This window comes from Pseudorasbora parva, chromosome 14, assembly GCF_024679245.1.
Source record: "Pseudorasbora parva isolate DD20220531a chromosome 14, ASM2467924v1, whole genome shotgun sequence".
Lineage (NCBI taxonomy): Eukaryota > Metazoa > Chordata > Actinopteri > Cypriniformes > Gobionidae > Pseudorasbora > Pseudorasbora parva.
The window spans coordinates 26,923,161-26,933,205 of NC_090185.1; the positions used below are offsets into that span (position 1 = coordinate 26,923,161).

The 10,045-nt window shown below is 39.0% G+C and overlaps 1 protein-coding gene across 1 annotated transcript; it reads right to left on the minus strand.

The window, feature by feature from the left end:
* Positions 1-259: 259 nt before the first annotated feature.
* Positions 260-7,996, minus strand: LOC137040463 (vitellogenin-like). Its single transcript, XM_067416117.1, has 29 exons — positions 7,990-7,996; positions 7,295-7,357; positions 7,057-7,077; positions 6,794-6,945; positions 6,421-6,672; positions 6,165-6,326; positions 5,929-6,077; positions 5,672-5,822; positions 5,419-5,576; positions 5,161-5,326; positions 4,953-5,078; positions 4,650-4,868; positions 4,321-4,538; positions 4,108-4,205; positions 3,849-3,973; positions 3,661-3,762; positions 3,464-3,583; positions 3,155-3,341; positions 2,964-3,066; positions 2,692-2,877; positions 2,349-2,457; positions 2,052-2,241; positions 1,694-1,974; positions 1,557-1,601; positions 1,393-1,470; positions 1,091-1,297; positions 826-968; positions 596-734; positions 260-512 (listed from the first exon to the last, which is right to left on the minus strand). Exons 2-29 carry the CDS (start codon positions 7,332-7,334, stop codon positions 387-389), a joined length of 4,053 nt encoding a protein of 1,350 aa, XP_067272218.1. The 5' UTR covers positions 7,335-7,357; positions 7,990-7,996; the 3' UTR covers positions 260-386.
* Positions 7,997-10,045: the final 2,049 nt, after the last annotated feature.

Sequence of the window (10,045 nt, forward strand, 5' to 3'; positions counted from 1 at the left end):
GTTTCTCAATCATAAACTTGTATTTGCAATTTGTTGAATATCACATGAAAGCAGGATGAAGGTGAACAGGATCAAAAAAGACCGGAATTTGAACTTGGTCCCCAATTCAAAGTGAATAATATTTACCTTTCATAAATGGTTAATTATGAGTATTTTTGCATTATATAAAGTTACTGTGAAGTGTACAAAACATTTACTGAGTGTTACTGTAAAATGAAAGCAGTTCACACAATTCTGACACTTGCAGAGTATTTATTAGTATTAGAATCCATTACATTATATACTGTACATCACAACATTGTTAATGTATTTAATTAAGCTGTCAAAGACAAATACATTTTACATAATGATGGCTCACATTTTATTCTGAAATTGTAATTTATTTCCTATTCTTCCATGATCTGTTTCTGGATCCAGGAGAGAATGTCCTCATCGATTTGAACAGAAAGAGTTCCGTCTGGATTGATGGGAACAGCGACAGGAAGATGAATATCCATCCTAGACAGTGTCATCTAGAGAAGCAGGAACAAAAATAATTATTTGTATTTCCTTATTATATCTCTGTGATTGAAAATTAAAAGGAAAATTATTTCACCTCTGGAATCCTAGCAATGATATTCAAGGATCTCTGATTTGGCAAGGCCGCAGTCAGATCAATCTCTTTTTCACTGTTTGTTGCTTTTTCAAGTCTAAAGCCAGCCCGGAGAGCTGCTATAGAGATGTGCTTAGACAACCTAATTGTGAAGGGATGCACAAAGAAGAGCAGTTTAAACAAGTGACATTTTCTACTCTATGCATTTGTCATTCAGTGTTGCTGAAAATTACTTTTTGGCGTATGTGGTGACAATAACTGGCAGCCTCTCCCATTCCAACTCTAGACGTGCAGCAGGGAATTCGCCCAGGACACCGGCTTCGGCTTTAGCAATGATTGCATACTCTTGGCATTCTTCACCCCAAGCAACCTTGGCCTGAAAAAGGACATTTGTGTCCAAAGGATGGTATTGATGTCAGTCATTTCACTGAGAAATTAATTTTGGTAATTTTTAGAAAATGTTTACAAACAAAAAATTCAGACAAGTTTCAGTCTTACAGTGACTTTGTGCTTGCTCAGCAGGGCACCGTCAGCACAGATCTTCATGTTGTCATTTTCAGCGATGGAGGAAATGATGATCTGCACTCTTGAGGTTGGCTTGTCAAAGTAAGCAGCAAGTTGGTAGCCCAGCAGCTTCTGGTCAACTCTCACAGCACGGGCAATGACAGCAAAAACAGGTGGACTCTCATTTCCGAGGAACCTGGCCTGAAACCATAATCAATTCAAACAAATATTAGCACCAAATTTCACCTTTTGATTTTATGTTATTATGAACAAACAAATGACACTAATTGATTCACCTGTTTCTGGATAGCCTCAAAGCTAGAGGCAGTGCTTCCACTGCTTTTTGCCTTTGAGGTGCCATGGGGTGCCAAATACTGCAAGCAAAAAGAAGCATAGGCATGTTAATTGATGATCTACAGAAAAAAAAAGATTTTTAATAGATATCCTTTAGAATAGTTACCCGATCTTTGTGGAACTTCCTGAAAGGCTCCATGACAGTGGCAGTCTGAAAATACATATAAAATGATTACGTATAAATTAATATTTATGACAAATATTGGCTACCTTTCCAATATGGTACAGTCAACATATCCTCACCTTAGTCATGCGAGAGCCCGACATGGAAGAGCTTGAACTACTGCTGCTGATGATGCGACTGCTGCTGCTGCTGCTGCTGCTGCTTCTGCTGCTGCTGCTGCTTTTAGGTGAGATGTGCCTATTTTTATCTTCAGTCTCCAGGATTTCCCTCAGTTTCAACAGGAAGGCCTTTCCTTCTGTAGTCTCCTCATCAATGAGCCTGATTTGCTTAAGGAGCCTCTCAGCAGCTCTAGGACCAACTTGGACTTCAAGCTCCAGTCTTTCAACTGCAGGACCTTCAGCTACAGGCAAAAGGACAATTATTGATTTGTCTGAAAATATTTGAGTTTAATCAATGTATTCTTCTCTGAAATAATACCTCTTGTCAGTGCTGCACGGGCTGAGTGCTGTCCAATAATGTAGTAGAGAGGAGTATTTCTGATAAAAGCAGCATTGTGAGATTGCACCTCAATGCACCCCTTGATTTCAATGTATGGGACCGCAAGACAGAGAGTCTTCTTAAATGGAGCAGAAGATCTCGCAGGAGTCTCATCAGGTATTTCTGAGGACTGAAAAGAATAATTGTGTATTATATAAATACTTGCCATTTTAAAACTTGAATCAAATGAATTCTTAGCATACTAAAATATATCCATCATGTGTGTTCAAAATGTACCGAATAATCATCACTCTGGGCATTTTGCAATGCCATCTCGGGTACTACGGGCACAATCCTCTCAGCGGTGGGCTCTTCAATGTTTCTGACCACAGCAACAGTCTCAAAGCTGTAGGAACAAGAAAAAGGTAGGTCATATTTTACTTTCAAAAATCTTTTGAATTTATGAATTTATTTATCGTTTGCTTCACTGTCATGACTAACGTTGCCTTCACATACTATCGAAAATTCTGTACTTCCCATACACCTGAGGGTGTTCATGTCCGATTTTCTTTTTTTAACTAGGAAACTAGTATTTACAATAATTCTGAGAGCATGTGAAGTTAGCATAATACTACATTACCTCACAGCAGCAATGTGTTCAGGAAGCTCAACAGGCAGAGCCTCCACCTTGTAGTTGCCCTTGAGAATGTCAGCTCTTGCAGCAACTTTTCCAGGGGCAATAGTACGGATTTTCCCTCTTGCCATAACAGCAGCTTGGATAAAGGCAGTGTTCACTCCCATCACAGCAAACGTCTGGAGAGCAACACTGAAATAAAAATAAAAGAGATTGTTTGTAAAACTGTGTTGTGTATTTTATATCTCATCTTTATGAATGTAGCTGCAAAAGCGTACCTTGGTCTAGCTTCAGCTTGGAGTTGAACATCAGTTTTCTTGAGCTGCTCAAGAGTCATAGTCTCAATTGCCTCTGGGAGAGGAGGTGTAATGGTGACCTGAACTAGAATGATGAACAGAACAACATTAAACTTTGAAGTGGCACCCTAATATCCAATAAAAGGATGAACAATTCTAAGAAAAAAACATACCATTGAGAGTTGCAGCAGCGACAGCAGCAGTGTACAAACTGAGCTCCATGGGCAGACCAATTGCTGTTGGCAAGATACGACGCACTTCAGACGCAAGCAGGGGTTTGGCATACTGAATGGCAATGCCTTCCTGCAAAGCTTTAAGGGCAGCTTTCAACAGTTCACGTGGTTTGGGTCCATTTACAATCTGAGAATAGTGTTTATGAGAAACTTAATTCTAATTCTAAAAAAATATTTGTGAGACAGATCAAAAAAAAGAAAAAAGGAAATATGGTAATGAAAGAGGAGACATAAACTACAACACAATACCGGTATTGCTTCTTCAATGATGGTCTTGTCGATGTTGAAATAAGCCACTTCTTGTCCAAGTAATTTAACATAGGCTGAACCCAATGGCTGATTGGTTGGCAAGTCCTTCCAGTTTGCGAGCTTGAGTTAAAACAGATAAATTATATACATTTTGTCTATGTGTTAAATTACAAAATACACTGGGCATGAAAACTTACTGCTCTCAGTGTGCGCTTGATCTTTGTGATACGGTCAACACTTTGATCTGCAGCAGGAGATTGCAGAAGAGCCTCCTGGATTCCGTCAGTTCTCACACCGATCTGTTTAAAAAGATAATTTGAGTGAAGACTGAAAATATTTTAAAAACAATAAATCTGTTTAAAATTAAGAGTCTTTATTGGCCCACCTCAAGAACATCAGCAGCAGCTCCAGCCAGGTAAGCACGTGCTTTAGCTACAACAGCTCTGGGCAGAATGGTGGCGGCATCATTGATCATGTAGGCACTACCAGCAGCTCCAATCATAAGAGGAGCTGGACAGGGACAGAGGTAAGAATACAATTAATGCAATGTTCTCTGGGAATTTATTTTTGTTATACACATTTTAAGAAACATCCAAGACACCTGTTTGTTTCAAAATCTCTTTTGTAAAAATTGCAAGACTCACTATGATAGATGTCGAGCTGAATGGCTCTGCTGAAACGGAGGCTAAGCCTGTCCAGCTTGCGGTTCATGAGCTTGATGGCAACATTAGCTGCACCCGCACTGAAATGGACAATCATCATTACTTCTGACTTGTTCTCATTTGATGAGATAAGTAAAAAAAAATATATATATATATAAAAAAAAAAAAATATATGAGAAAAATATTTTTTCTTACACAGATGCCATATCAGGTGCAGTGATTCTGGTCAAGGACTTGATGTGGGAATAGGCAAAGCTTGCGACATGCATGTTAGTCTCTGTCTTAAAAGCACCAGCAAGACTGGAGACGAGAGCCACTGAAGGCTTGGATTCAAACAGCACAATACAAGCAACCATACGCACTTCAGGGTGAAGAGCCCTGTCCAATACAAGCTGCAGGGCCAGTGGCTGAACCTGAGGTAGGAAATAAGGTTTGTAAAATAAGAATATGTGCATGTTTTTTTTCCCTTAACTATTATCATTATTATTATTTTTGTATATATTCCTACAATGTCTGACATTTACCAGTTTGGGCTCTTTCTTAGCAATATTCCTCAGGGCCAAGATTGCATCAACCTGGACTCTAAGAGGCAGAGAAGTAGCTGCAGTTCTCAGTCCTGGCAGGAGTTTCATGATGGGTTTAAGACTAGCAGGGTGACCAGCATTGCCCAGAACTTTCAGAGCCAAAGTGATTTCAGGAATGTCATTCTTGGAAATGGCTTCTGCAGCAATGTCATGGATGGGCTGAGGAGTTTGAGGCAAATGCAGTTAGAAAAATATTAAAGATTAAGTTCCTAAAATAAATTTTGAAGGGATTGAGGTTGTTACCCTGAGGAGCTCAGCAGGGCAATTGGGAACCTCAACACAGTGTTTGGCAATCATGGAACCATATCCAAGCATGATGACTTCACGCAGAGCTGGGATTGTGGCAATTTTCTCGTGCATAGCCAAACTCTGTTGAGATATTTTTTATAATACAAATTAAATTATACATTTTAATTTACGTAAGATTCTAAGTATAGTAAGATGTACCCACAGCTGTCAGCTGGATGGTGTCCAAATCAGCAGTGACCATTTGCAGAGCAACCACGAGAGCCTGAATGAACTCTGGAATGGTAAGTTCACCAGCCAGGAACTTCTCCTTGATGAATTTTACAATGATTGATTTGCCAACAGCAGGAAGAGCATCCAGAAGCCAGCGCCTGACAGATTAATTGTTTAAAATATATTAATAATAAAAAAATGGCTCTTTTGTTATATTCCGATTAGCTTATTGCACACAAATGAATTGTACCTGTAAACTGGTTTGTCCTTAAACTGAGTCCAGATAGCCTCAATATTCTCAACGGTGGCAACACGCAGAAGCTGAATGAGCTCAACAAACTTAAGTGGAGCATCTTCATGGACCATGGCCACATTGTTTTCAACCAAGTGCTGTAGGACCTCGATAATCTAGAAAGAGTAAAGGCAATGCTCCGTTAACATCTTCATTACAAAACAAGGGTTTTGACTTGGAGATTTTAAAGATTTTTGGTAATGAATTATACCTGGGCTTGAGCATCACTGATCTTCAAGAGTTGAATGGGGCTCTGCAGAATCTCAGTTGCAAACTCATACTGCAGGGATCCACGGGCCAAGTAATCAGCTTTGATTGGAACAATAGGGGTCTTCTCAATCTCAACAAAAGCCAAGGATTGTCTGAAATAAATAATTATTTCTGAAGATTCAACTTAATTTTTAATGAAAAATCTTAAGAATATTATTTCATAATTCTAAGAGATATCTTATTGAGTATCAATCATACTTTGCTTCCATCTGGGCAGCCCCATGGATCTCATTGAAGGGTGAAAACTGATGTACTTCCTCAACTGTTGCTTCAGCGATCAATACACCGGCATCAGCTGGTTTCATGATGTAGTTGTAAGCTGCAGTTTCAATCAGACTCTTGTCCGTCTGTTGAGATAAAGGTATATGACCATTTGACTATTGGCATTGGCATTATATTGAAAATATAAAAAAATTCTCAGTCTTCTTCATCACCTCTGTGCATTCAGCACACTTCTCAGTGTATGCCAAGCCGATGTCCTTTATGATTCTCTCATGGCAGTGGCTCAGATCCTTAGACTTGGTGACAATAATGTGATTTTCCTTTGGATCCTCACTGATGACATAGTGGGTCCTGCACACTCCCTGAACTCCAGCCTTGAAGGAAAAGGTATTCATTTGTAAAAAATTCAAAACAAAATTATTGCAATATTCAAAATAGGTCACAGACATACTAGGATCCATTTTTTACCTCTTGCAGTTCATAGATGTTCTGGGTCTTCTTGAGGTTGAGCTGAAGGATGTTGAGGATTCCTCTGTGCAGGTTCAGTACAGTAGGGGAGACTCCTGCAGGGGCGAATACCTTTCCAACCACACCATTAGCATACTCAAACTTGATGGGAATCTGAAGCTGAGCAGCCAGAGCTGAGGTGAGTTTAGTAGCAGGAACAAATGGATCCGTGGGCCAAATGCCAGCATACTCGTGGAGTAGAGGATCCATGAGCTGTAAGGGAACATTTGAACTTTAAGGACATTGTTGCTTTCAAAAGCCTGTGCTTGCTTACACATTTTCTCTCTCTCAGTGTTGAACATCTACAATGTTTACAGTTCATAATGGTCATTACCTTCATCAGAAAGGTGTTTTCTGTCACGGCACTGAGGTGAACCTTGCTGCTGACTTTTATACCTGCTCTAGCTAGACCTTCTTGTGGAAGACCACCCAACAGCAGAGCCTCATACTTGTACACATAGGTCTTATCAAGGGCAAACTCAGGAACTGAAAGTGTACAGTATTTGTATTTGAGTCAGTTGTTAGAGTGATTAATTTACAGCAGTGATGCAATCTAAACTACCATTTAAAATTCATTTTCAAAATCATATTACTTACCAAGGTTGATCTGTTGACTCGCTGAAAGAAACAGAGAAAGAAATAGAATAAATATTCTCTGAATTATTTTGTTTTTGCTCCCAGTTGCAATAGGTTCTAATTTTCTAAAGAAGGTTTTCGAAATAGGTAAATAGATAGATAGAGAGAGAGAGAGAGAGAGAGAGAGAGAGAGAGAGAGAGAGAGAGAGAGAGAGAGAGAGAGAGAGAGAGAGAGAGAGATAAATATATTTTGACTTACCCACAAGGGCTACTGTCAGGGCAAGCACAACAGCTCTCATTGCTGATGGTTTGTGAAGAGCTCCTCAGAGAAACAGACCCTTTATAGTAGTTTTTTTGCTGATCAAGTATTAATTTTAAAATAATTATTAACTTTTAATGTGTATCAAAATGTGCAAGACTTCTGTCAACTTATTTGAAAATATCAGTAGAGGTTAGGTTACCCTGGCCTGTCATCATGTCATTCTTCAGACCAATGTCCACAGCGAAATCATTCAGATCATTTGTCTTTTATATTCAAAAAAAGCTAATATTATATCATATCTAAAAAAAAAAGAAATAATGCTTAAGCACCAACATTTGAGTTTTGATGTATTGATAGCTAAAGTAGGTATATATTCAGTAAACATTCAATATTATTATACATTTCTATACAAATAATAATTTTTGTTAACAGCCTTGACTTGAAGGCAAATTTTAGCTATCAGTTTTGGGTTAGGTTACCCTGGCCCTAAGTCTTAAACTTGTTAAAGTCCATATTAGTTTATTCATTTTATCGAAAGACTGATGAAATAACATTGGATGAACTTTGGAACAAGACGTGAAGTGATCTGTTAATGCAAGTAATTTTAGTTAAACTCATGAAGAAAAAGTGAAAACCAACAAAGGGAAACCAACTGTAGTACAGAAATTTCACCCAAAAGGTCTCCCACTTACTGTGCTTTTTTTCTTCTAACTTTGAAATGAACCACTGAATATTTTCTTTCAACTTCTGTTTTCTCTAATCAGTTAAGAGTTAAATAGATTTGAGCTTTGGATGATTTTCAAAGTTCCTTTGAAAAATAAAAAATAAAGATTTCTTTAAGTTATAAAATATATAATTATAATAAAAAAACGTATAGGCTCATTAATAAAAAAATACGAGGCATATTTGTTAAATTAAATCTATGAAGGGAAGAGTTAAAATGGGCTTCTCATGTAGCTTCTCATTAAAAAAGACCCACCTATGTCCTTTTTTATTCCAAATACAGATTACATAATTTTGAGATTGTAACAGATACGGATATTGGCTCCACTGCACACCCATAATTACAGCATTTGGCTTTGTCTCATTACAATTAAACAATTTAAACAGGTAAAAACACTTCAGAAAAAATGCTCTAGCATAGGCTTAATCTGTTTCATGTTGTTTTTGCTATTACAGGCTTCTGATTAAATTAATTAACCTACATATTATAGCCAATAAACACCTGACTTTATAGTGGCTTATCAAAATGAAACAGAACTACCCAGCCAAATTAAGTCCAATGTTATTTACAAACTATTGTTATTAAATGGCTCCTTTTGCAGTTGCTCTCAGTCTTTTTTATTTGAGGCCCTACTTTGCCAAGGGCATTTTCACACATGGCTTGTTTGGAATGTTTGTTTTTCGAACCTGGGGCCTGTGCCATCGTGGTAGTTTAACAAACTCAGGGTTACAGGATTAGTTTTGAGTTGACAAAACTAAACCAATCTATTGAGGCTTTGTTGGTCGCATGAAGCTGATCATCAGCCTTCTCTGTCAACTCAGGCCTTGATCCTGAGTTTAAGATTTTAGCTGTGACATCAGTAGTGAACAGCCAATCGTATGCTCTAGATCAGTGGAACTGAGTTCCATTTCTTGCAAGAGAAGCAGTGAGATTAATTTCTCTCTTCTGCAGAATAGATTGAAAACTAATTTAAAAGATTTTAAACATATTTAAACAGCAAGAAGAAAAAAGCTGTATATGAAATAGGCAAATGTCAAAGCAAGTAAATGTTATTATGTTAGATTAGTTGATATAGATACAGAGAGAATTTATCTTAAGCCCACATGTAGTAATTTTTATAGCTTTTTTATTTATTTTAAAGCTTATTTGTATGACCTTTAAAAGCTTATTTGTATGACCGGGACCTCAGACCCCCCTGATGGTTTATATAGGCGACCACCGATGTGTTGTCTGATCTGACCAGTACATGGTGGCCCCTGAGGTCGGGCAGAAATTGTTTCAATGCCAGAAACACAGCCAGCATCTCTAGCCGATTTATGTGCCATAGCCGCTGATGATCCTGCCCTCCATCCCATGAGGGAAGCATCTGTCGTTAGCGTGACGCGACGAACATGAGCCCCCAACACAGGTCCCTGGGCCAGAAACCCAGGACCTTTCTTTAGTAGACGCAAATTTAATATCGGGCGCAACCCCCCCATCCTTCTTTTGCACAATGAAATAACGGCTGTAAAACCCTGACTCCCTGCCGGGAGGAGGAACCCTTTCTATAGCCCCCTTTCACAGGAGTGTCTCTACCTCTTGTGCCATAACCAGAGCCTGCACCGGGCCCACCTCTGTGGGTAGGACACCACTAAAAGGAGGTGAATGCCTTCTAAACTTAATCGCGTACCCCCTTTCTACTATCTGCTTGACCCAACGAGATATATTTGTAAGACGTTTTCACTCGTCTAGAAAATCTACTAAGGGAACCTCTCGAGGCTGGCCTCTGGTGCACTTTGAGCAACAAGTGCAGTGCCTTGAAACGGCGAACCGGCAGGGAACACCTGACTTGACTGCTCGGAAGCCCCCCGAAGAGGGAGCGGACCACCCTCGGGTGGCCGATGAAGGCGAGAGATGGCTTGCAAGCGTCTCTTCGACCTTCGACATCGCCCCATATCCATACTGTTTTAGCCCTACGATGTTACTGTATGTGGATGTTTGAGGGCTAAAAACTCTATGAAGCCGGCTTCCTCCACGACCTAGAC